Here is a 27,433-nt window from a genome sequence, read left to right on the forward strand (position 1 = left end):
GGCACCCTCCTTCCTGGCTGGATGCCCATTCTAGCACGGCCAATGCGAGGAGCTGGAATAGAGCGCACCGGGCTAGAATAGAGCACTGGAGACACCGTGCGCTCTACCACATGACACGGTGCTTGACCAGTTACACACTCCCCACAGTAAGCACGAGTAGGCTCAGGTCTCCAACCTGACTCATGCAATCTCCTTGTGTGCCCCCCAAAAAAACATTGGGGCTGCCTCTCGGGCTTCCGTGCTAGCCGTGTACTTTCATATTGTCTCTGTTCCTCTTCCTCCGGTATTTCTCCTCGTAGTTTCGCTGTTCTGCTTTCGCTGCCTCCTTAGGACGACAAATACTCCCCTGGCTGTGTCCAGGGTCCTGCTCCATCTAATATCTCCTCCCAGGTCCATTTCCCCATTAAGCGCTGTTCCTCCTTTTCACGCTGCCTGGTCCTTGTTTGGTGGGTTATTCTGTCACGTTCGACATAACGAGGAGACCAAGGCGCAGCATGAATAGATTCTTATTTTATTTAACGAAGAACACTTAAACAAACTAACAAAAACAAACGTGCCGCTATAAACAACTAGTGCTGACATGCAACTACACATTGACAATAACCCACAAAACCAAAATGGAAAATGGCAACCTAAATAGGATCCCCAATCAGAGACACCGATAAACAGCTGCCTCTGATTGGGAACCAATTCAGGCCACCATAGACCTACATTTACCTAGACAAACCAAAACCCATAGATATACAAAAAACGCTAGACAAGACAAAACCACACATACCACCCTCGTCACACCCTGACCTAACCGAAATAATAAAGAAAACAAAGATAACCAAGGTCAGGGCTTGACAATAAGCCAATGGTAAAATGGTTGATAGCCTTGCATTATTCAATACACCAAACAATCACTTGCATGAATCCTCCAACTGTGCTACCCAGTTCCATGCTATTGGCTTCATCCAATAATGGCCCCCTATTCCCTACATAGACGCCCATTGGGCTCTGGGCAAAAGTAGTCCACTAAATAGGGAATAGGGGGCCATTTGGGATGCATACATTGTCTCAGGCCTGTGGTCTCTGAACCGTGGAGAAGCATGATGTTCTGGGCAGCTCTCCCTGTACTGGCTGGACACCAATCCATCACAAGACCATTACCCAGATCTGTGTCTGTCTGTCTGTGAAGAGGGCTAGGCTAGGATATTGGCTAGTCTCAGGATCAACCCAAAGACTATGTGTCTATGTTCTAATGGCACCGTATTCCTTACGCTCCCTGGTAGAAAGTATTGCACTATACAGGGGATATGGTGCCATTTAGGATGCAACTGTGTATCTCAGGATAGACAACACAAGCATGTTGACAGATGTGATCTGGTCTGGGTCCTTGTCTTACTGTTTTGAGGCCAGCCAAGAGACAGAGCGTTGTAGTGGGTATGCACACACCCTGCTTCCGACTGGCCAGACTTGTTAAAAGGCACCTGTCCATGATAGAGTGTGCCTGGTTGCATCAGATCTTATGGAGTCAATGGAGAATAGACAATATTGACCAGACAAGACCTAAAAAGTAGCATTCTGTCAGAGGACGTTTCCCTTGCTCATCCTGAGACTGTGGCTATGCATTTGAGAGGAGTGGGGCTGGAGGTAGGAGGTAGAGGCATATGGAGTTGGGCTGGAGTGAGGCTGGGGGTATAAGCTGGGCTGGAGTGAGGCTGGGCGTAGGGGGTATAAGTTGGGCTGGAGTGAGGCTGGGGGTAGGGGATATGTAACCTGCCTGTGCCCTTCCTGTGAGGTCATGTGAGCAGCTGGCCAACTGGATCAGATGAAAGGTCTCAGTGGGGGGTGTCAGGTGAGAAGCAACACTATCTGACAGCTATCTCTCTTTTTCTCCCTCTCTGTCTCTCTCTCTCTCTTTCTCTCTCTTTCTTTCATTCACTCGCTCTCTCTCTTTCTCTCTCTAACTCACTAGTTCTCCCCCCCTCTCCCTCTCTGTCTCTCTCCCTCTCTCTCTACCTTGCTCTCTCGATGTCTCTGTCTCTCTCTTTCTACCTCTCCCTCAGTGAGCTATAATTGACCAACCCAGTAGGATTTCTGGAACTCTCCTGAAAAGAGAAAAGTCTGATATTTCTGGAGAATATGATTCAGTCTGTCAAGGTTTTACATGGAGAACAAGAGTGAAAATGAATCAATGACATGCATTGCTCATGCATGATGTGATGCTTAAATCCACAGAAAATATGTAATAATATAATAAAGTGAGGTAGCAACCAGTGGGTTGCTTGTATCAAATCCAGTGGCAGCCCCCCACACCTAAAAAAAAACAAAAAAAACGGTATATGTAAGTGTATATACATGTGTCTGTCTGAGGGGTTGGGTTAATAAAGTGATCTCAATCTTAAAATATGACTTTGTTTGCTCTAATAAAACTAATATTGTCACCTATGTGAACACAACCAACACTAACTGCAGCAGGTGACCAGAGCAGAACAATATTCTATGTGGGACAGGGCAGACAGTCCACAAGACACTGTCCAACACTGAGAATTGCTCACATGCCTAATTCTCTCTCACCCCAATAGCATTCCGTTAATTCCCGGGACATTTCCAGAAAGTCGAAGCCGTTTAAAAAAAAATCTTACTATTTATTTAGAAAATATATATACGTGGACGAGCGCTCAGGGAAGAATTCACATCAGCTTTGCAAAACTGATGGGTGGATCCCAATGAGAATTTCTAGCCCAGTGATTTGCTAATCGGGGGCTTTTCCCCTTGTCATTTCGCTGTAACCGTGGGTTTGGTTTGTGGTACTTGCCCAGCCCTCCTGTCGGTGTGGCTCCTAGGGTATCGAGTGCTCTCTGGGAGTTTTGATTAAAGCCCAAATACCTTCAGTCAGAAGGCTGGGCACTGGAAAAGAAGACCGTACAGGGGCCTGGAGTGGCTGAGAGAAGAGGCTAAACACATACTTATGGCTGTTTAGTGTAATTATCCATCACATTTGGGATTGTGGAAGGGAAGTAATTTAAAATCAGTTGAAGTCGCCCAAGTTTTGTTCACTTTTGTGGGCGCCGACCATGGAGATGCAAAGGTGGTCCACAAGGTGGAAAACGAAAAGGTGGATTATGGATTCCACTGTAACCGCATTCATCACTTTAACCCTGGTTCTGCAGGCTACACATGTCAGAGCAGGTAAGAATACTTTTAGGATCCAAAAAAGTGCGTGTAAAAGTACTGGAGAGTAGGGACTGTCATTCAACCGCGGCAGAAAACGTGGGTCTGGTCAGAAAACATGATGGAGAGATCAGGGAAAACAAAAGGGTCAGGTTTTGGCAACTGTATTTTCAATGAGCAACGCAACTAGATGTGAGAGGAAAGGTAGGAAAGAGATTGACCCTTTATGATTCAGTCAAACGATCTGTGGATGTATAGCTAGCTACCAATTAACTCAAGGCAAGTTACAATTGAACCAAAGTGCCCCTCCTCACAAAGTAAAGCGAATCACAAATTTTATTGAACATTTAAGTTCAAAGATATTGACCCAAATATACGTTGCATACTATTGACATTGGTTCCAAATAGATGTAGTTATTTCTATGTCAAGTGTTTCAAAGGGTTATGACGATTTTTGTTATTTTACATTTATTTAAATGCATTGTAGCTAATATACCCTCTACTTGTTTTTCCACGACAGTTTTATGCATGATTAAATAGCTTTTATATCCACCATAAAGTTGCAACAGTTATCTTATATCGCATAATTATTATGCACAATGTTTATTTGGTGCACATGCTTTTCTTTTCAGGTACTTCGCTTAGTTTCGTTGCGAAGGAGCCGTTAAATAATTTGTCTAGCACCCCATTTAGAGACAGCTTTAGAGATTTATGCTGAAAAAAAAACTCGTTAGAATTAGTGGTCCGTTAGGTGTGTGTGGAATTCCGCACGGCTTGAGATTGCAGCCTCACAGTTTGTTAAATAATTATGCAGCCAGAGGAGAGGTGTCTGTCAATTTTATTCATGGCTCCGGGGCACGGGAAATTTCAAGACCTAAATCCGGAGTAGGCTATCCGAATCTCTCTAAAGCACCCGGTATCATTTAATATAGTCCTTATTAGTTATTGTCAATGGTCACATTACTGTTTTATAATACATTAAAACAGTAATGGTCCATTTAGATCCGTTATACTGCGCACATTATAGCCTAGGTATTGAATTCTATTTCCTCTGGGCCCAGTTTTTCAATAATTATCTATGTGGATTTCGCCTATCATATAGGATTAAATGCATAGAAAGAATGAATAGAATGGATGAATCATTGACTTGAATGGGGACCCCCATTCTATTCATTATATTTCTATACATTTAATCATACCTGATAGGCGAAATCCAGATTCGTAACTTTTGAAAAACTGGGCCCTGATTTCCATACATTTTACCAGACGCTCTTCGACTTACAGGAGCAATTAGGGTTAAGTGCCGTGCTCAAGAGCACATCAACAGATGTTTCACCTAGTAGGCTTGGGGATTCAAACCAGCAATCTTTTGGTTACTGGCCCAACCGCTACTCTACCTGCCTCTCTTGTCCCCCTGTAGTCTAGACATTGCATCTATTTCTGAAAGTGTGGTCATTGCAAGCTGGAATCCATTTTTAACAATGAAATGATATTGAATATTGGCATGGATTGATCAGTGACATTGGGGAGTTGTGCAGTGTGGCAGACCCTTGAGACTCATCCACTGGGGAAGGGTGTGTCATGGCTACATTTTCATTAGTAATAAGGAGATTGTTCATTATTAAACTAGACTTTATTTTAATAGCATTTTTGCCTGGCACTGCAAATTTACTGGCATTATTTTGGGTCATGGTGTATGGCGGCCCAGGAGCGGACTGGCCAACTGGTATTTCAAATACGAGATGGGCTGGTCCATTTGTAGCCCAGTGGGCCGGCCTGTCTAACTTCAGATTTTTGCGCAGAATTATCATTATCTGGCTAATAATGGGAGCCTCGAGGAAAAAAATGGGCTGTTGTGTTAGAAATGCCTGAGCCGATTTTTGGTCCCAGTCTGCCCCTGTGCTGTCCGTGCCCGTGGACTTTCTGATAGATTCAGAGTGGTCAAGCAGCACATCACTGACTTGCCAAAAGGAGGACCCTTTCTCCACACTGCCCTAGTCCGCACTGAAGACCAGCGAGAGACTGGAGGGGCTTGTGCAACTTCGTGGCCAACATTTCCCCCTGAATTTTGCACTTGCATGTTTGGTTTGGGGAGACAAGGCCGTGTTGTCTGAGCTCGGAGCGGTGCGCACTCCCTCCATGGTGGGAATGTTTCCAGTCTAAGTGCTGTGCAGTTATTTGATGATGGTTCTCGTTGCACTTCCCTATTATTTTAGAGGCTTCAAAGGGTTCGGCCAATAGTATATAGGCCAGCAGCATACAGTCCAGTCTTACTCCCATAGTGGGGGGTGAGTGAGTCACTGACTCTAGGTCTTCAACAGCATAGAACTCTTTATAATTAAACTACTTCTCTAGGATACATGCATCTTTCTTTTACTTAGGCCACACACTTTATTATAGCGTTATGCTGTTGTAGATATTTCATTAAGAGTGATTTCTCAGACTGAATCTAAACCGTTGATGACATTGGTCTTTTTCATTCTTATGGCTCTTCTTACTTGCATTCTGATGATTGTACTTCTGGGAACAGTCAATGTATTATATTTGTTCATGTATATCCGTCGCCCCCATTCAGTCTTTCAACATTTGCTAATGGCCGTCCAGAGCAGAACAAGGCCTACACAGAACTCGTCATTGTTGAAACCCATATAAGTCGCTATTTACTATTCACTTCCATCAATTTTTCTGTCCTATAGCCTACTGTATATACAGTATGTGTTTTATGTCTTTGTGAGTTTCTCTGCTGGTGTTTATGGAGCATTAGGCTGTTTCTGAAGGGTGCCTTCTCTGAGCTAGCAGTGTACAGACACGTTTTCACAGCCCCGGGGGCATGGGCTCCTCTCTGGTGCATTCCTGCAGACAAACAGAACCCTCAAAACCCACTCTACTCTACTCTACCCTGATCTCTGCCCTCAGAAACACATCTCTCTCTTTCAATTCAATTCAAAAGGCTTTATTCTCTCTCTCTCTCTCTCTCTCTCTCTCTCTCTCTCTCTCTCTCTCTCTCTCTCTCTGAAGGGTAAGGAAACATGGACAATCAGGTCTAAAGTGAAGGGGACTTTTGTTCTATTTGTTGTAGGTAGTTTCAAGCCGACTGTCTCATCCATGACTAGTTTGATTTACATTGGCCTGTTGGGGATATTGATGGGGATTATTTATGTCGTTCATCATTATCACTCCCCCTTTACCTCATGATGGTGATTTTGATTTTACATGATTACATGTTGTTTGGACTGTATAAGCCATGCCTTGTAATTAGGCAATATATTTAGACTTTTGGGGGTATTTTTGCAGTAGAAGTCCGCAAGGTGATATTCAGCTTTGATATTTATGCAGTGGAATTAAAAGAGTTAAAGAGAGCAGAACAAACACACACTTTGAAACATGGATCGTTTTCAGTGAATTTTCCTTGGTATGACACACCAGCATAAAGCGGTGCTGTTTGAGCCTGGAGTGTGGAAGTCCAATAGGGGAGAGTGTAGGGGTAGAGTGAGAGAGGGAGAGCGAGAGAGGAGGGGTAGAGGGAGAGAGTAAGGGTAGAGTGAGAGAGGGAGAGCGAGAGAGGAGAGGGAGAGCGAGAGAGTAGGGGTAGAGGGAGAGATATTCTGTCTGAATACATTATTTGAGTCTCAGGGAGCAGCAGGTGAAAAGGTATTCTCTTTTTACCAGCCAATTTCACCTCCCAAAAACAACAAAGTCTGGAACATAATATATCCTTCTTACATGCTCCTCATATCTGACTGATGATCTGGCATGTTTTGTGATGAGAAAAGACCCGAAGAGCACATTTTTTGGCCTCTGTTCCCAGAACTATGTTTTAGTCTTTGTAGAACTGCCAGAAACACACTGTTGTCTTGTCTATACATCTGCATGAATATTCATGTGTTAACTTGTCAAGTGAGGTAACATAAAAACCTGCAACCCATGTATATTTCATGCTAATGTTGCCTAGCTCTTCTTCCCCCCCCCCCCAACCTCATCAATTAGCACACCGTAGGTCTCACAGGAGGTTGGTGGCACCTTAATTGGGGAGGACGGGTCGTGGTAATGGCTGGAGCGGAATAGGTGCAGTAGTATCAAATACATTCCATTCCATTTGCTCCGTTCCAGACATTATTATGGGCTGTCCTCTCCTCAGCAGCCTCCACTGGTAGATCTTTTTGAACAGCCAATAACTGAGCAACAGTGGAGGCCCCTGTATGTGGATACTATGAGTTGGCCCTTTTCCCCTTCGGATTATGTAGGGCCCCTTTCCTTCCCGTGCCACCTAGGGATTTGGACTGGGAGATATGTGTCCTTATTTGCACAGCGGCCATGAGCAAACTCACACCAGCTCATCAGATGGGTGGTTTTAGAGACTTCACACACTCATTTGGTGTTTTAATGGATTCGGGTGTATTGACGTTTTTTTGGCACCTGGGTGAGGGGGTCGCCCACTGGCCAAATAACCACCCATCTGGAAGATATGAGGCCTTGAGACAGTTAGAGCTGACTGAGAGAGAGAGAGAGAGAGAGAGAGAGGTGCTCTCTTGGAATAAAACTCACTCACAAAGAGCTCTTCAGTTCAGTTAGAAAAGCCTTGTAGCTTCCTGGGTACCTTTCACAGTATACAAAATGACCACGTGGTCTTGGAGATGATATCCCTATCACCTTCTCTCTCAGAGTAACATTATATTCTTCTGAGATTCTTTTCAACTTCGTCTATAGTTTTTTGTTCCATTTTGAGTCCATTTTGAGTAGCTAAGTTTGTCTCTGTCTTTCCCCCTGGGTGAGTGATTCATTCAGTCATATATAGGGGCTATAGCCTTGGTGTGATGGAGGGGGAGTTGGGGTATGGTTGGTTCAATGGGCAGGCAGACTGGTCAACACAAAGAAGGTTTCCTTTGGGACACAGAATAATAGATGTGACAGACCTTTGCTTTTGAGAGATTTAAGGGGGTCATGAGTGTGTTCTCAGCCTGGGGAATGTGCTGCTGGTGTATATATGTGTGTGTGTGTGTGTGTGTGTGTGTGTGTGTGTGTGTGTGTGTGTGTGTGTGTGTGTGTGTGTGTGTGGTACTCTGCCTCTGCAGACTCTCTCAGACATCGTTTATTTTTCTTGTCTTTTTCAACCCAGGCCTCAAAGCATAGATGAAGGAGAGTGGTTGCTGTTTAATTTAATGCTAGACCTTTTGGAGAAGTAGTTTTTTGGTGTATGAAATAGCTTTTTCCTGAGTCTATTCTGAGACACATGTTTTAATCACGGTAGCTATCTGTCCTATATGAGACAAGAGACCCAGATAGGAACCTCCAATGGGTGGGTGCACTAATCATTTAGCATGGGAATAGGAAAGATACAGGTATGACCTATGGCAGCTTCTCCCTGACACCTGTCAGTCATTCATTAAGCACTGACACTCTCACACCCCGACTAAAAACAAACGGATTAGATTGTCACTAATGGTGATGTTGATGAACCAATGAGATAAATGCAGAAACAACATCTCATGCTGTGAAATATATAACACGATAACAGTCATAGTGAATATATTAAAAGCAGGTCATGCGTTTAGTTTGAGGTGGGAAACCAACACATTGTGGACTTAGTTAGAACAGCTAGTTTTGGCTCAGTACTTATGTATATACTGTATGTACTGTATATATCATCTAGTTAGTACTGAAGACATCCTTTTTATGCAATGGAAATTGCTTCATGTTAAAACAGGGACAGGATTCTCCATATGCTCCATTGAGCAGTATGAAGCATGTCATTATAGTTTGCTTGTCCCTGGTGGAGCTGGAATGTCTGCCTGAGTGTGTCCAGAGGAAAATATACATTTTTATAAGATCTCCTTGCATAAAGTAGCTAAAGAAACGTATGAATGATCTGATTGGCGCGTGCCAAAGCAAACAGTGGTTTTAGACCAGCCACAGAAGGCCTAGCTGATGCCTTTAGACAGCAAGGGCTGGTTCTGAACCGTGTAAAAACAGATGAAGGTTCAAGCCCCTTAACAATCCGGTAGTGTATTGCCTGTGTAATGTGTATATTATTCTATAGCACAGTCTGAAACAAGTCTCAGTTTCAATTCCTCACTCATGATTTTGAGTCTAGGCAGATTTTTTTGTTCTCTCTTAGCAGTCTACTGTTTTATATGCTATACCAACACTTAATTTTGAACTCTTAGGAATAACGTGCTACCTCCCAGTCTCCCAGCCCTATCACGGAGCTGATGTTAACACTGAGAAGGTGTTTTGATAAACAGTATGATCACCACCCCAGCTTTCCCATGGGTCTGTCTCACTGGGGTGTCGGATCAAACACAGGTTCCTTTATGTAAAGAGCATCAGATTGGAGGGTATGTGAAACCCAGAGTGCAGGCTTTGACTGTGACCCTTATCAAAGTATACCTACAGCCACAACGTTGTGTTATAAGATTGGCCGGCCGTGGGAGCATTGTTTATTATGCTGCTAGTGGTCATTCTGCTTTGGGATGAAGATACTTCCTGTCACATGGTCCCGTACAGTGTTAGCTGGGCATGCAGATCACACAGATGTGTCACAATGGGCTCCTGTTTTTTTTTTTTTGGGGGGGGGGGGGTATAACCCGTGTGTAGCCCACTGGACACACACTGGTTGAATCAACGTTTTTTTCCACATAATGTCAACAAAATTACGCTGAACCAACGTGGAGTAAACGTTGAATTGACATATGTGCCCAGTGGGTGATTTCTTCTGTGGTTTATGCTGCATCTGACATATTCTCCAATGCTTCTGTCTATGTTCAATTATTTGATTTATTTCCTCATTAGTTTATCACCAGAATGGGATATTCAGTAGATAGATATGGTGTCTTAATTAAAGAGCGAGCTATTCTGTAGCACTTTATTTGATGAGTCACCTTACACATGGTTCGTTGGATTGAAATGTGCTTTCTATTGAAGGCTATCAGACCAGGTTCATGAATGAAACAGTAGTTTGGTATGACGTGACACATGTATTTTATGTAAGTCCAATAGATTATGGTTGCTTGACATTCCTACTGTTGAAACGGAGTGCTGTGCCATCTAGATTCACGTGCCCTCTGAAGTTCTTCTCAGATTATATACCATGTTGCATCTGCTCTCTCTTTCCAACAGCTGAACCGGTGGACGTGCTAAAAGTATTAGAATTTCACAATTCCCCCGAAGGAGTTCGGAAAACATCAGGATTTTGCACAAACCGAAGAGCGTCGAAGCCGGACACAGCCTACAGAGTTGGAAAACTGGCCCAAATCAGTGCTCCCACCAAGCAGTTATTCCCAGGTAAGACGAACCCGTTCCCTCTATCCCCCCTGTCTCTCTCTGTCCTGCCCCACATCCTGGCTGTGCAGAGCGGAGGGAGTGGTGTTTAAATGTGTCTTTTGTTGGTCCTGCCAAGGCTTTTGACAGGGGATGCCATCCCTGATCTGATTATACAACAGTGCTGTATTTCTCCCCCAGAGTGTTTGTAATACACCAACCCCAGAGAGAGAGAGAGAGAGAATCTGTCTGAGAGAACTAGCTCGGCTAACTACAGCACAATGCACGTTCTTTTGCGGTCTGAGGCACAGTAGAGTTGGTGTACTGTACTTTGCCTGCTTCTGTTGGGTTAATACGTTTTAGAGACCATTGATCACATTTCTATGGCTCGACAGGGCTGGAGTGAACCGTTTCAACAGTTGTGACTCATGTAAAGTTGCACGCATTAAGTCAGGTAGTGAGGCTCCTACAAACAGATCAGCAAAAACATACACCACTGAATGGATTAACATGACAAGGGAAGACACATGTCAAGCTTTCAGTCGTGCCTACAGGACAGGGTCGTGCGGAATGAAGAAAATGGACTCAATGGAAGACATGTAAAAAGTGATCAACTATTATTATGAGTCTTGATTATACTCCAGAGGTGTTTCAGCTGTTTTATGAGAGACAGTAAGATGCTTTTTTTTTTTTTTTTTTTACACATCTATGACTCATTCATAGATCTGTTGAGTTGAAGTAACTTTATGTCCTCTTAAAGTTTTGTAGGATATTGTTATGACGTTTTTTTTTCCTCTTTGGGAAAACTTGTGAAATCGCTAATGGATCATTTTTGTCTAATAAACTACGAAAAAAAGTGTCAATAAATCTATTTTAATGTGCAGGCATTGGTTGCCTTCCAATTTGGCTCTTCCGAAAGGAAAATGTTACTCTAAAGACCTGGGATTTTTCATATTCATTATCATTGTCCTCGGAAACGTATAGAATTGTCCACAAGCCTGGAAATGTACATGAGTAAAGTAGTAGATAATTAGCTCATGTCTATTTGGATGCTTGAAGTATTGTAAACCTGGGATAGTCATATTAGAACAAATGAGACCTTACACTAAACAACATAAAAGCAATGTGTATTTATAAGAAACTGTATACATTTATGTGAGAATGTAAAGGGTAACTGAATCCAAAAGTCCTCACCTCTGATTTCCTTTTTGTCTCAATCAATAAAGATCTTACGACGGAGTCAGTCACATAGTGTGTTCCTGTGTATTTATAGCCTGATCTAACCTGCGTTCTGTCCATTGTGTAGGGGGTGTCTTACTGTATCTCTGTATTTCTAACCCAGCCTGTGTGTTCTGTAGGGGGTGTGTTCCCTGAAGACTTCTCCATCCTGACCACCCTCAGGCCCAAGGCCGGCCTCCAGTCCTTCCTGCTGTCTGTTTACAGTGAGCAGGGCGTGCAGCAGCTGGGGGTGGAGGTGGGACGCTCACCTGTCTTCCTGTATGAGGACCAGAGTGGCAAGCCCGCCCCTGAGGACTACCCCCTGTTCCGCTCTCTCAACCTGGCCGACGGAAAGTAAGTCAAGCCTGATCTACCACTACTGCTGCTGGTTGGTCTCACAGAGACCAGGGAGAGGGAGGTAGGGGAGGGGAGGGGTGGTAGGGAAGAAGAGAGACCATCACTGCTCACAGAGACTAGAGGGAAGGGATGAAAACAGAGTTTATTTAAGCTGGTGCATGTCTCTCCACTCTGACTCTGTCCATACTCAAACCTGGTGCATGTCTCTCCACTCTGACTCTGTCCATACTCAAACCTGGTGCATGTCTCTCCACTCTGACTCTGTCCATACTCAAAATTGGTGCATGTCTCTCCACTCTGACTCTGTCCATACTCAAACCTGGTGCAGGTCTCTCCACTCTGTCTCTGTCCATACTCAAACCTGGTGCATGTCTCTCCACTCTGACTCTGTCCATACTCAAACCTGGTGCATGTCTCTCCACTCTGACTCTGTCCATACTCAAACCTGGTGCATGTCTCTCCACTCTGACTCTGTCCATACTTAAACCTGGTGCATGTCTCTCCACTCTGTCTCTGTCCATACTCAAACCTGGTGCATGTCTCTCCACTCTGACTCTGTCCATACTCAAACCTGGTGCATGTCTCTCCACTCTGACTCTGTCCATACTCAAACCTGGTGCATGTCTCTCCACTCTCACTCTGTCCATACTCAAACCTGGTACATGTCTCTCCACTCTGACTCTGTCCATACTCAAACCTGGTGCATGTCTCTCAACTCTGACTCTGTCCATACTCAAACCTGGTGCATGTCTCTCCACTCTGACTCTGTCCATACTCAAACCTGGTGCAGGTCTCTCCACTCTGTCTCTGTCCATACTTAAACCTGGTGCATGTCTCTCCACTCTGACTCTGTCCATACTCAAACCTGGTGCATGTCTCTCCACTCTGACTCTGTCCATACTCAAACCTGGTGCATGTCTCTCCACTCTGACTCTGTCCATACTTAAACCTGGTGCATGTCTCTCCACTCTGTCTCTGTCCATACTCAAACCTGGTGCATGTCTCTCCACTCTGACTCTGTCCATACTCAAACCTGGTGCATGTCTCTCCACTCTGACTCTGTCCATACTCAAACCTGGTGCATGTCTCTCCACTCTCACTCTGTCCATACTCAAACCTGGTGCATGTCTCTCCACTCTGACTCTGTCCATACTTAAACCTGGTGCATGTCTCTCAACTCTGACTCTGTCCATACTCAAACCTGGTGCATGTCACTCCACTCTGACTCTGTCCATACTCAAACCTGGTGCATGTCTCTCCACTCTGACTCTGTCCATACTTAAACCTGGTGCATGTCTCTCAACTCTGACTCTGTCCATACTTAAACCTGGTGCATGTCACTCCACTCTGACTCTGTCCATACTCAAACCTGGTGCATGTCTCTCCACTCTGACTCTGTCCATACTCAAACCTGGTGCATGTCTCTCCACTCTGACTCTGTCCATACTTAAACCTGGTGCATGTCACTCCACTCTGTCTCTGTCCATACTCAAACCTGGTGCATGTCTCTCCACTCTGACTCTGTCCATACTCAAACCTGGTGCATGTCTCTCCACTCTGACTCTGTCCATACTCAAACCTGGTGCATGTCTCTCCACTCTGTCTCTGTCCATACTCAAACCTGGTGCATGTCACTCCACTCTGACTCTGTCCATACTCAAACCTGGTGCATGTCTCTCCACTCTCACTCTGTCCATACTCAAACCTGGTGCATGTCTCTCCACTCTGACTCTGTCCATACTTAAACCTGGTGCATGTCTCTCAACTCTGACTCTGTCCATACTCAAACCTGGTGCATGTCACTCCACTCTGACTCTGTCCATACTCAAACCTGGTGCATGTCTCTCCACTCTGACTCTGTCCATACTCAAACCTGGTGCATGCTCAGAGTGCCTTGGCAATCTTTTTGGTGTATGTGATTTGTCTTACTAGTCATCATTGGTTCTATGTTAACACTGCAAGACAAAATATTGTGGTCTTTGAATGCCTTTCAGTTATGCTCAACTTGACGTGGCTAGTACTGCTGGGATGTTTGTTAGGGGGCGTGTAATATATAAAGCCAAGGTACAGCCACGGCCTGTATGATAATCCTAATCATACTTATTTGCTGCCATGTCCTCTGTATTCACTAAGAAGCAGAAAACTTCTTCACCTCATCTCACCACAGGTACCCATCACAGGATTAGGTCTGAAATGGTCTGTCCCAGGGGTTAGGGTTAGATCCTGGGCTGCAGCACGGGGGATATGAAGGGTTAGGGGGGTCCTGGGTAGTAACAGAAGTACAAGGGGATACGAGGGTCAGAGACAGTGGATTAGTTGGGTGCGGCAGTGACTACCATGGGAACTCTGACCACAGTCATGAGAGGAAAATGGAGGAGAGGTTGGAGGAGGGATGTTATCCTTACATTATTAACCTCCTGGATTACCTCATCCAATCAGATTCCGTGCAGAGAGTCTCTTAGTTTCCGTCAGTGGATGCCTGATTATCCGCTCTGGGTTTGGAAATCCCGGAATTCTCCCTGAGAGCTGTAGCTTAGTGTACATGAGCCGGTGGCGAAACACGGGAGAACAAACAAACAGAGGAGACGCTGAGAAAACGCTCTGTTTTTTTTATCTTAACAAATAGTTGTATTATGTCTCTCTGTGTTGTTTTCCTAAGCAGCCAAATGTTTTTTTTAATTTTTTTACAGACTAGTTTGTTTTCCTGGGCTTGAAAGAAGCCGTAACCCGGTCAGTGGACATTTGTGGTCTAGATAGATATTAGAATGGGATCTTCCTCTTAAAATGTAATGTCATGTTTAGATACATCAAAGGTCCTTAGTTTCATGTGAGAAAATATTTTTGTTGTTGTTAGATTTTTGTAAAATGTTATGTCTAACACCACAGAGTAAGAGTAGAGACCATGCTGCCATTCTAACACCACAGAGTAAGAGTAGAGACCATGCTGCCATTCTAACACCACAGAGTAAGAGTAGAGACCATGCTGCCATTCTAAGACTACAGAGTAAGAGTAGAGGCCATGCTGCCATCCTAACAGAACAGAGTAAGAGTAGAGACCATGCTGCCATTCTAACACCACAGAGTAAGAGTAGAGACTATGCTGCCATTCTAACCCCACAGAGTAAGAGTAGAGACTATGCTGAGATTCTAACACCAAAGAGTAAGAGTAGAGACCATGCTGGCATTCTAACAGAACAGAGTAAGAGTAGAGACCATGCTGCCATTCTAACAGAACAGAGTAAGAGTAGAAACCATGCTGTCATTCTAACAGCACAGAGTAAAAGTAGAGACCATGCTGCCATTCTACCAGAACAGAGTAAGAGTAGAGACCATGCTGCCATTCGAACACTACAGAGTAAGAGTAGAGGCCATGCTGCCATTCTAACACCACAGAGTAAGAGTAGAGACCATGCTGCCATTCTAACCCCACAGAGTAAGAGTAGAGACTATGCTGAGATTCTAACACCACAGAGTAAGAGTAGAGACCATGCTGGCATTCTAACACTACAGAGTAAGAGTAGAGACCATGCTGCCATTCTAATAGAACAGAGTAAGAGTAGAAACCATGCTGCCATTCTACCAGAACAGAGTAAGAGTAGAGACCATGCTGCCATTCGAACACTACAGAGTAAGAGTAGAGGCCATGCTGCCATTCTAACACCACAGAGTAAGAGTAGAGACCATGCTGCCATTCTGACAGAACAGAGTAAGAGTAGAGACCATGCTGCCATTCTAACAGAACAGAGTAAAAGTAGAGACCATGCTGCCATTCTAACCCCACAGAGTAAGAGTAGAGACCATGCTGCCATTCTAACAGCACAGAGTAAGAGTAGAGACTATGCTGCCATTCTAACAGAACAGAGTGAAAGTAGAGACCATGCTGCCATTCTAACAGAACAGAGTAAAAGTAGAGACCATGCTGCCATTCTAACAGAACAGAGTGAAAGTAGAGACCATGCTGCCATTCTAACAGAACAGAGTAAAAGTAGAGACCATGCTGCCATTCTAACAGAACAGAGTAAAAGTAGAGACCATGCTGCCATTCTAACAGAACAGAGTAAAAGTAGAGACCATGCTGCCATTCTAACAGAACAGAGTAAAAGTAGAGACCATGCTGCCATTCTAACAGAACAGAGTAAAAGTAGAGACCATGCTGCCATTCTAACAGAACAGAGTAAAAGTAGAGACCATGCTGCCATTCTAACAGAACAGAGTGAAAGTAGAGACCATGCTGCCATTCTATCAGAACAGTGTAAGAGTAGAGACCATGCTGCCATTCTAACACCACAGAGTAAAAGTAGAGACCATGCTGCCATTCTAACACCACAGAGTAAGAGTAGAGACCATGCTGCCATTCTAACAGAACAGAGTGAAAGTAGAGACCATGCTGCCATTCTATCAGAACAGTGTAAGAGTAGAGACCATGCTGCCATTCTAACACCACAGAGTAAAAGTAGAGACCATGCTGCCATTCTAACACCACAGAGTAAAAGTTGAGACCATGCTGCCATTCTAACAGAACAGAGTAAGAGTAGAGACCATGCTGCCATTCTATCAGAACTGAGTAAAAGTAGAGACCATGCTGCCATTCTAACAGAACAGAGTAAGAGTAGAGACCATGCTGCCATTCTATCAGAACTGAGTAAAAGTAGAGACCATGCTGCCATTCTATCAGAACAGAGTATAAGTAGAGACCATGCTGCCATTCTATCAGAACTGAGTAAAAGTAGAGACCATGCTGCCATTCTATCAGAACAGAGTAAGAGTAGAGACCATGCTGCCATTCTAACAGAACAGAGTAAAAGTAGAGACCATGCTGCCATTCTAACAGGACAGAGTAAAAGTAGAGACCATGCTGCCATTCTAACACCACAGAGTAAGAGTAGAGACCATGCTGCCATTCTAACAGAACAGATTAAAAGTAGAGACCATGCTGCCATTCTATCAGAACAGAGTAAGAGTAGAGACCATGCTGCCATACTAACAGCACAGAGTAAAAGTAGAGACCATGCTGCCATTCTAACAGAACAGAGTAAAAGTAGAGACCATGCTGCCATTCTATCAGAACTGAGTAAGAGTAGAGACCATGCTGCCATTCTAACACCACAGAGTAAGAGTAGAGACCATGCTGCCATTCTAACACCACAGAGTAAGAGTAGAGACCATGCTGCCATTCTAACACCACAGAGTAAGAGTAGAGACCATGCTGCCATTCTAACAGAACAGATTAAAAGTAGAGACCATGCTGCCATTCTAACAGAACAGATTAAAAGTAGAGACCATGCTGCCATTCTATCAGAACAGCGTAAAAGTAGAGACCATGCTGCCATTCTATCAGAACTGAGTAAAAGTAGAGACCATGCTGCCATTCTAACAGAACAGAGTAAAAGTAGAGACCATGCTGCTATTCTAACAGGACAGAGTGAAAGTAGAGACCATGCTGCCATTCTATCAGAACAGAGTAAGAGTAGAGCCCATGCTGCCATTCTAACACCACAGAGTAAGAGTAGAGACCATGCTGCCATTCTAACAGAACAGTGTAACCCCTATTTTGTGGCAGTTCTGCGGGGTGCTTTTGTCCACTGAGCAGTTTTGTGACCTACTGTCTGAAGAGCAATGGACTCTGTGCAGGATCTTAGCACTTAAGGACTTGGATGAAGTCCAACACAAGGCCTTTTCCAAATCACTGACTAGGCTGTAACTACTGCTGCCTATCTACCCGGCCAGCCCCCTTCAGTTAATGCATTGTTATAGACATATACTGTAAATGCGTACTTAAACAGTGGCTAAATGATAGTATTGCTGTAGTGTCATTCAAAGGAAAGACATTCAAACATTTCCAAGGTATCAGCTGAAGCAACCGTCAGATGAGAAAGTGGATTTTCTTTATAATTGTTGCCAAAATCAAACATGTACATAATGGCTGATTAACTAAGTGCTTGGGTTGCTATCATAATGAGAGGTATACAGTAAAAGTGTTGTCATCCAAGGGCAGACATATTGATCAGTATTGCTGACTGACTGGTTCTTGAAGCGCCTTGGCTTGGCTTTTGGTCAGTGGGATCTGATCAGTTCCGGCCCTCCTCCTCATCTCCTCCTCCTCCTGCTATCTCCTCCTCTTCCTCATCCTCTTCCTCCTTCGGACAATGTTTTGACTGTGCACCTTCTGCTCCCTCTTGCTCTTTCCTGACACACACTTTCCACAATGTTCAGCATGTCTGTCATGTTGAGTAACCCAGAAGGAGGATTAAGTTTGGAGTTTAATGAGTATAATCCCGTGTTAAACAGGGCCAGAGTGTGGGGGCAAAAATGTGCTCCGCTGCCTGGCCTAGACTGCCTGGCCTGTCTGCATGGCCTGGCTGCATGGTCTGGCTGCCTGGCCTGGCTGCATGGCCTGGCTGCATGGCCTGGCTGCCTGGCCTGGCTGCATGGCCTGAGCTGGAATGTAATAGCCCAAGTGCTGCCGGTGGCAAACTGTCCTGAAGGGGGCTTTGGGAGGTGTTGGGCTTACGCGTGACCACCCCAGTTAACCCTTTGTATGTGTCTCAAATGGCACCCTTTTCCCTATATAGTGCACTACTTTAGACTATGGAACCTGGTAAATAGTAGTCCACTACAGCATATAGGGAATAGGGTTCCATTTGAGACACAACCCATGGTCTGTCTGTTTGTGGAGGTTTTTGTTAGCCTGGCTAAACGCTACAAACAACTCCACTGTTTGACTTGGTGAGCTCTACGGTCAGGGTAGGTTTTTGCAGAGGTCTAATCTGAACATCTCTCACCACATATCTTGTTTCTGTTGTTCCCTCTAACAGGTGGCATCGTGTGGCCATCAGTGTGGAGAAGAAGACGGTCACCATCATCGTGGACTGTAAACAGAAGATCACCAAACCCCTCCTCAGGAGTGACCGTGCCTCTATTAACACCAACGGGATCACTGTGTTCGGAACCAGGATCCTTGACGAGGAAGTCTTTCAGGTAAACACATGATGTTGGATATAAGGCTGTACTGTACATTCTGATTGGTTGGTGTAACATGGGTCGTATTCATTACTGCATGCCACAACAAAATGTTTTGCAACAAAAAATGTGAGTTTCTTATTAGACAAGTTCAGGTAGTCCCTCCCCATTTCAATCTGCTTTCTTCAATTTGATTCCTTGTGAATACGACCATGTGGATGGATGTATGTTGCAGTGTACACAGGGCCATGATATATTTGAGAGACATCCAACTGTCTTTGTCCTTATTGACCCAAGCTTTGGAGACAAACAGAATCATTGGTGTCCATGTATCATATAATCAGTTCATTGTTGTTGATATTTCATCACATTGCAAAATCAGAGAGGAAGATACTCCGCCTGTGTGTGTCTTGATTACTCTTTGAAAGGGTCTTGAAGGAGAGACAAGCATGCAGGAGGCTGCGTGATATACATTCATTATTGCACCAAGGGTGTTCATGTTTTAACTTCAAATAAAAAAGCATGCATTGAAAGTTTTAAATGATGCGGTGTCTTTAAAATCCAACCAACGTAACAATGACTCATGTTTGTAGCCCATTGATTTAGAAAGCAAGAAACATTTCAAACATCATGTTTGATTGTACAGTACATCAAACAACGACAACCATTAACAGATGCTTTAATCTAAAACGATTGACAGTACAAAATGTGTCCATGATCAAACACGGTTGTTTCTTTATGACTTTGGAGGAACGGCGTCTGTACAGAACGCATTGTGCTAATCAGCCACAGCTTTCCTCTGTTATGTGTAGCGAGCTCTCCGCTCTTGCTGCTCTGCTGTGTGAGAAAAGGAGCGTGGAGTGCTCGCCTCCTTGACCATGTGTGTGGGAGTGTGTCCCAAATGGCACCCTATTCCCTATGTAGTGCACTACTTTTCACCCGGGCCCTGGTCAAAAGAAGTGCACAATATAGGGAATAGGGTTCCATTTTGGTACACAATCTATTGTTACTCTCCTTTGATGTAACCTGGAGGAACCTGGAGGAATGTGGTGGTAATTAGACCAGTCTGCTCAATGTCTGTCTGCCTTATGTGGGCTCAGGAATACTGTACATTCAACACTGTTAGACACCTTACAAAGGACCAAGCCAGATATTTCTACTAGCAGAAGGAGACATTGGATGTCATTTAGCTTCATGATGATCATAACACAAAGGCCAGTTCCAGATGAACAGCGGTCTGTCTATGGCTTCAGTCATTAGACATACAACTAAATATACAAAAGAACACCCCTTCAAATGAGTGGATTTGTCTACTTCAGCCAGACCTGTTGCTGACAGGTGTATAATATCGAGTACACAGCCATGCAATCTACTTAGATAAACATTGGCAGTAGACTGGCCTTACTGAAGAGCTCAGTTACTTTCAACATGGCACCATCATAGGATGCCACCTTTCCAACAAGTCAGTTCGTCATATTTCTGCTCTGTTAGAGCTGCAACGTAAAAAATGGTCTGTCCTTGGTTGCAACACTCACTACAGAGTTACAAACTGCCTCTGAAATCAACTTCAGCACAAGAACTGTTCGTCGGGAGCTTCACACAATGGGATTCCATGGCCGAGCAGCCGCACACAAGCCTAAGATCACCATGCGCAGTGCGAAGCGTCGGCTGGAGTGATGTGAAGCTCGCCACCTCTGGAACAGTGGAAACACATTCTCTCAAGTGATGAATCACGCTTCACCATTTGGCATTCTGACTGATGAATCTGGGTTTGGTGGAAGCCAGGAGAACGCTACCTGCACCAATGCATATTGCCAACTGTAAAGTTTGGTGGAGGAGGAATAATGGTCTTGGGCCGTTTTCATGGTTTGGGCTAGACGCCTTAGTTCCAGTGAAGGGAAATCTTAATACTACAGTATATAATGACATTCTAGACGATTCTGTACTTACAACTTTGTGCCAAAAGTTTGGGGAAGGCCGTTTCTTGTTCCAGTATGACAATGTCCTTGTGCACAAAGCAAGGTCCATACAGAAATGGTTTGTAAATATCGGTGTGGAAGAACTTGACTGACCTGCACAGAGTCCTGACCTCAGCTCTATCGAACACCTTTGGGATGAATTGGAACGCAGACTGCAAGCCAGACCTGATCTCCCAACATCAGTGGCCGACCTCACTAATGCTCTTGTAGCTGAATGGAAGCAAGTCCCCGCAGCAATGTTCCAACATCTGGTGGAAAGCCTTCCCAGAAGAGTGGAGGCTGTTATAGCATCAAAGGGGGAAACAACTCCATATTAATACCCTTGATTTTGGAATGAGATGTTCGACGAGTGTCCACATACTTTTGGTCATGTAGTGTAAGTAGCCTCGTATTAAACCTCTGGTAGGCTACTAGGCTACATTCTCATCTACATTGAAGCGTCTTCTATAGCTTGCAATTAAAGATCTAACCCTAACCCTACTGTTTGACAGAGTGCAACTTCAGGGGTGATGGGTTCACTGAACACACAGCACTGGACTGTAGGAATGTTTGGTTGTCTACTGCAGGTGCTTTTCATTTGGAGGGAACTTCAAATGGGCACTGAAGCTGTGAGGGAAATGTTGCTTAGTAAAGTGTAGTAAACTGGTTTTGGTGGTTAAAAGAGGAGTGTTTTATGTTTTAGTTTGTTGTTTTTTTGGCTAGAAAAGAGAAATCTGAGCACTATGTTGAGTTTACGTAACTTTATGTTTCCTGAAAGAACTTCAATTGTGGAAGTTTTAGCGGTATGGCATGACATTGACTCACGCCAGTTAAGGTGATTATTGTTAGAATGTTTTAGTGTTTCTCTGACTTCATCACGTCTCCCTTTAGTGATGTGTGTGTTATCTCTGTCCGGGTCCCTGCAGTTCAGGCAGAGGTGGACGGTATTGGATCAGAGTGAGTTAGGATGTAAATAATGTCTGACAATGGGCTGATTGTCACGTGAGATAGATTGAAACACATGGTGTCTGTGGGGGGCAAAGGTCACCCCTGTGGTGTGAATGCAGAGGACAGGGCTGTGTTTGCCTGTGAGAGAGTGTGTTTGTTTATGGGGGGCTGGGTGGTTGGCGATTGACTCCTCATCATTCTCTGGCCCTGCCTAACCCTGGCTGTGGGCTGATCGACTCTGCTGCTGGCTCTAACCATAACCCTAATAACCCTGGCTGTGGGCTGATCGACTCTGCTGCTGGCTCTAACCATAACCCTAATAACCCTGGCCGTTGGCTGATCGACTCTGCTGCTGGCTCTAACCCTAACCCTGACTGTGGGCTGACTCGGCTGCTGCTACTGGCTCTTGATAGCCATTTCACATAGTGCCGTGTCATCACCCCGGTGATTTGGTGTGTGGTGCGGTGTGGAGGGAGCCTCAGTGGTCACGTTGTTGCATTGTGTGTTGAAATGTGGCTCGCTGTGTGATTATCATAGTGTCGCCTTGTATATGAACTGTTTTAGGGTGCTGATATTAACTTTGATGGAGTAATAGCAAAGTGTGGTCATAACACATTTGCTGTTCATTTTACATGTGGTGTGAGTGTATCCTAGTTGCATTGCAGTTCACACTAAACTATTACATTTGTTTCATGTTTTCAACAGACCATAACTACAGTATCAGCTTGAAATCTTTCATTCAGCCCAACATGAACAGCATTGAAAGTCCCTCTGCCTTTATTTTTCCTGTCAGTTTTGATGAGATGTATTAGCTGGCCCAGAAGCCGGCAGCTGTATGAAATATAGTGGTTCCGATGAGAAGTTGCCCAGTGGAATGGCTCAGGATGAGACCCATAAGACCAAGGTAACAGAGTCTGGAACAGAACTTCTATCTGTTGTCTATGCGTAGTAGTCACCTAGCTTCACAGTGTTGTATTCTGGGATATGTGCAGAGGAAATACCGGAGTATTCTGTGTGTGGAAGGAGGGAGAAAACTAAGAAACCAAAAGCTAAAGTCATAATATTTTAAACCGGACCATTTATAACCTATTATGCAAATGACACATTAAATGCACACACGTCGTTATGTCCCTAGCTCATACTTTGAACTGAGAATGTTCCTTGTAAATCGGCTTAACTCTACAATATGCTGCTGTTAGCCTATGATACCTGCTTCACGGCGTCTGAAGGGTTCAGTTAGCCATACAGGACTGAGTGGATGAATGAGAGCCTTTCATTGCCCCTTCAGACCTTCCTCACCCCCCTGTTCCCTTCTTCCCCACCTCCTCCCCTCCTTCCCTCCTTCCCTCCTTCTCCGGCCCCCCTACTGAGCCACCGCCATGAGACCGTCTATTCATCCCGGGCTGACATTACCCGTCAGCGGCACAGACTTTAGCCCTGTATACCCCCCCCCCCCCCCTCCCCTCTCTCCTGTATCCTCTGTTCCTGACAGCCCAAAATTCCTCCCCGCTTAATGTGTCCCTGTAGGACGGTATGAAGGTGGCCCACTGACTGTTCTGTCCGCTGGTTGTTACTTTTCCTGGACTGTGAGAGAAACGTGGAGGTTGTAAGGGATGGGGAGGTTACGTGAGTTCACTGACAAGATTAGATGAAGGGGGCGAGGGTCTGAAAAACCGAAGTTTGGACGTGTTTCTGAGGTAAAGTCACGTCGAGGATAAGTGCTGTTGAAGTGAATTAGCTAACTGTCTGTTCGCTTCTCTTTCTTCACTTACACCTCATAAAATAAACCTTTCTCTCCTTCCTCGTATCTCTAACAAGAGCTGTTTTTGATATCTAGCTGCCTTTATCTTCTGCTTCTGTTGACCTTATATAGCAATCTGAAACTGTTAGATCGATTCCTTTAAATAATTGGATAGTTTAATCAAACGTTTCCGGTGTGCCCCCGTCTCTGGTCCGTTAAGAATATGTGTTTGGTGGAATTGTGTGGTTGGGTGTGTAGTGGTTAACTGGGTCGGGTGTGTGTTTTGAGGCCCAGGGCAAGGATACATCAAAGGTCACATGACAACTCCTTTTGTTTTGATCTGGGCAGTGTTGCTGCTCCCATCTTGCTTTACTCTGTAATTAAACATGTACACTATGCAAATATCAGAGAGAGAGAATCACAGAGCGAGAGAGACAGAGAGGGACCGAGGGAGTGAGTGTGTGAGAGAGAGAGAACGAGAGAGAGAGATTGAACGAGACAGAGTGAGAGAGACAGACAGAGACAGACAGAGTGAGAGAGTGTGAGACAGGGAGATAGTGACAGAGACAAAGAGAGGGAGAGAGAGAGAGAGAGCGCAAAATAGAGAGCGAGATTTGTCTGTTTTAAACAATGACAGAGAGCTACCTCACATAAACAGGGAGGGAGTGCAAGGTGAGAGAGAGATGGAGAGCAGAGAGAGAGAGAGAGAGAGAGAGAGAGAGAGAGAGAGAGAGAGAGAGAGAGAGAGAGAGGATTTGTGTTTTTAACAACAATGGCATAGAGCTAAACACTTAGTAACCAGGGAGCCTTACTTATCATATGTCATGTTGGCTTTTAACTTCCAGAACCCAACAGGCAATGAAATGTTATCCACTATTTAGCCTACTGTTTGAAACATGATTGGTTTCAGACTGGATGTTAGACATTCTTTACTATCGACACGCCCTTAGACTCAGTGATATTATGGTGGGTGTCTTTAGCTTAATGCCCTGCTTTTACCTTTGACCTCTTGACACATGGTGTATTTATATCTTATGGTTCCCTGCGGTCACGATGAGGTCAAGTTGCAACTTGGATGGCTGTCTCTATTTAAGAATGGTGAACCACGTCATTGGTTTAGGGAAGCAGGTTCTTTAGACTAAGACAAAGTGAGACACCGTAGGTCTGGTTGTCATTCATAAATTCACGGTAGTTTTCAGTGTCTCGTTTATGTACGCTTCTTTGCTGTCTCTTTAGCATCCTAACCTCTGCCCTTGAAAAAGATCTCTCTCTCTTTCAGTTCAATTCGAAGAGCTTTATTCTCTCTCTCTCTCTCTCTCTCTCTCTCTCTCTCTCTCTCTCTCTCTCTCTCTCTCTCTCTCTCTCTCACTCACTCACTCACTCACTCACTCACTCACTCATTCTCTCTCTTCTCTATTCTCTCCCCCCTCTCTCTCTATATATATATATACATGTACATATATTCAACTCCCACTCTGTCCCTTAATCCCTTAACCTCTTATTAATTATTCCCATGTTCACGTTGTCTTTGTCTCATTGTCTAAAAATGATAAATGTTTCTTACCCACTTTCCAAACATATATAATTTGTAGACTTTAATTACTTAAATTGTATTATGACAGTGCCAAATACAACAAAGTTGAATTCATGTCCCTGCAAGTTCTCTGATCTCTTGTACTGTACCTGTGAGAAACAGAAGTCATACAGTCCTTTCTTGATCCCGTGTCTCTGGCCCAGTCTGGGCCTTGGCTGTCTCCGTCTCTGCTCCTGTGTCTGTCTGTCCCCAGTCTGGCCCAGGACTTGGTGTCTCAGCGTCTCTGGTCCCTGTTTGTGTACAGACGACCATCTCTCAGGCATATCCTAATGAAAGCTGACTATAGGCAGGGTTCAGCCACTCTCTTTTCGTGTGTGGGTGACAAAGGAGGTAATGCATGTCAATTTAACTCAGACCACAGCTTGATCTCTCCTGTGTTCTACTCACCCCTTCCTCACCCCTCCACCCCTTCACCCCTTCACACCTCCACCCCTCCCTCACCCCTTCACCTATCCACCCCTCCCTCACCACACCACCCCTCCCTCACCCCTTCACCTAGCCACCCCTCCCTCACCCCATCACCCCTTCACCTATCCACCCCTCCCTCACTCACCACTCCACCCCTCCCTCACCCCTTCACCTATCCACCCCTCCCTCACCCCTCCACCCCTTCACCTATCCACCCCTCCCTCATCCCTCCACCCCCCCCCCTCACCCCATCACCCCTTCACCTATCCACCCTCCCTCACCACTCCACCCCTTCCTCACCCCTTCACCTATCCAACCCTCCCTCACCTATCCACCCCTCCCTCATCCCTCCATCCCACCACCCCTTCACCTATCCACCCCTACCTCATCCCTCCACCCCTCCCTCACCCCTCCACCCCTTCACCTATCCACCCCTCCCTCCCTTACCACTCCACCGCTACACCTATCCACCCCTCCCTCATCCCTCCATCCCTCCACTCCTCCTTTAGTCCTCCAGAATCATTGGCACAAGGATTGTGTGAAATAGGTGGCCTGTGATCACAGGTGATCAACTTAAACGTGACTTATAAAAATATATGCTTTGGCTCTGGCACGGTATTTTCATTGGTTTAGGCAGTAGGTGCTTTGGAGATATGTGGTCCATTAGGTGGTCTGTTTTGGTTTTGATTTACAGTATGTACGGGCCAGAGAAAGGGATTTTGATTAAATTCCAACCTGGTCTACAGTGAGATTGTTTTTTAATGTTCTGTAGTGTGGAACTGCAGTTGTACAATGAGCTGTTGATGGATTGTACCCTGGGATTGTCACACACAGAAAGAGAGAGAGAGAGAGAGAGAGAGAGAGAGAGAGAGAGAGAGAGAGAGAGAGAGAGAGAGAGAGAGAGAGATAGAGGTGGAGGGGAGAGACAGAGAGAGAGAGAGACAGAGAGAGAGAGAGATAGGGAGAGAGAGAAAGATATAGAGAGATAGAGGGGGAGACACAGAGGGAGAGAGAGTGTGAGAGAGAGAGAGAGAGGGGGGGGACATAGAGAGAGATAGAGGGGGAGACAGAGAGAGATAGAGAGAGATAGTGTGGGAGACAGAGAGAGATAGATAGAGCGAGAGAGATAGATAGAGAGAGAGAGAGAGAGAGAGAGAGAGAGAGAGAGAGAGAGAGAGAGAGAGAGAGAGAGAGAGAGAGAGAGAGATAGAGGGGGAGACACAGAGGGAGAGATGGCATATTGATATTTATGCAATACCTGTCATGGATTCAGAAATCTGTTTTGTTAACATGGTTGACACGCATGCACGCATACCCGCATGCGCGCCCACATTAACACACACACACACACTTTCTATACACAGTCCACAGTCCACTTAGCTTTCAACAAGTTATAGCCTGCTGCCTTCCCCTTCTGTCTCTCTGCCAAACCTCTGCGGCTACTCCATGTATAGTGTGTGGCAGAAACACTGTCTGACATGCACGTAACAGGATCAGTCAGCTTCTTTTCCTCTAGGCACAGTACTCGTCTGCCAGGCATGAGAGTTTAAACTCCTGCAAGTTCCCTTCCAGCTGTCCCTCAAAGGTGTGAATAAGTGCAGAAAACTTTGTTAGCAATTATCGATTGAGAAGAATTCAGATGATGCAGCCAAGATGTACTGCAGCCAAGATGCAGACTAGAGTGAGATATGATCTTTATGTGCTTTGGCTGTATCGGCCCTGTTGGAGATCAGTGATACAACATAGATGTACCGTAGATCTACTGGAACAGATACAAGGTAGAGAATTCTGGAACAAATAGAACCTAGCAATAGTTCTGGAATGAATAGAACC

General features: G+C 44.9%; 1 protein-coding gene across 7 annotated transcripts in view; it reads left to right on the forward strand.

The window, feature by feature from the left end:
- Positions 1-2,775: 2,775 nt before the first annotated feature.
- Positions 2,776-27,433, forward strand: part of col11a1a (collagen, type XI, alpha 1a) — an 88,659-nt gene continuing 64,001 nt past the window's right edge. For 4 of the 7 annotated variants that reach the window (XM_036935177.1, XM_036935175.1, XM_036935180.1 and 1 more), the window contains exons 1-4: positions 2,776-3,177; positions 10,276-10,440; positions 11,775-11,988; positions 18,807-18,969. In XM_036935177.1, the coding sequence (XP_036791072.1) occupies positions 3,063-3,177; positions 10,276-10,440; positions 11,775-11,988; positions 18,807-18,969 (657 nt within the window). In that variant the 5' untranslated portion in view covers positions 2,776-3,062. The remainder of the gene's footprint in view (positions 3,178-10,275; positions 10,441-11,774; positions 11,989-18,806; positions 18,970-27,433) is intronic. The other 3 variants (XM_036935179.1, XM_036935181.1, XM_036935182.1) reach the window with 2 other exon arrangements.

Source organism: Oncorhynchus mykiss, chromosome 11 (genome assembly GCF_013265735.2).
Source record: "Oncorhynchus mykiss isolate Arlee chromosome 11, USDA_OmykA_1.1, whole genome shotgun sequence".
Classification (NCBI taxonomy): Eukaryota; Metazoa; Chordata; class Actinopteri; order Salmoniformes; family Salmonidae; genus Oncorhynchus; species Oncorhynchus mykiss.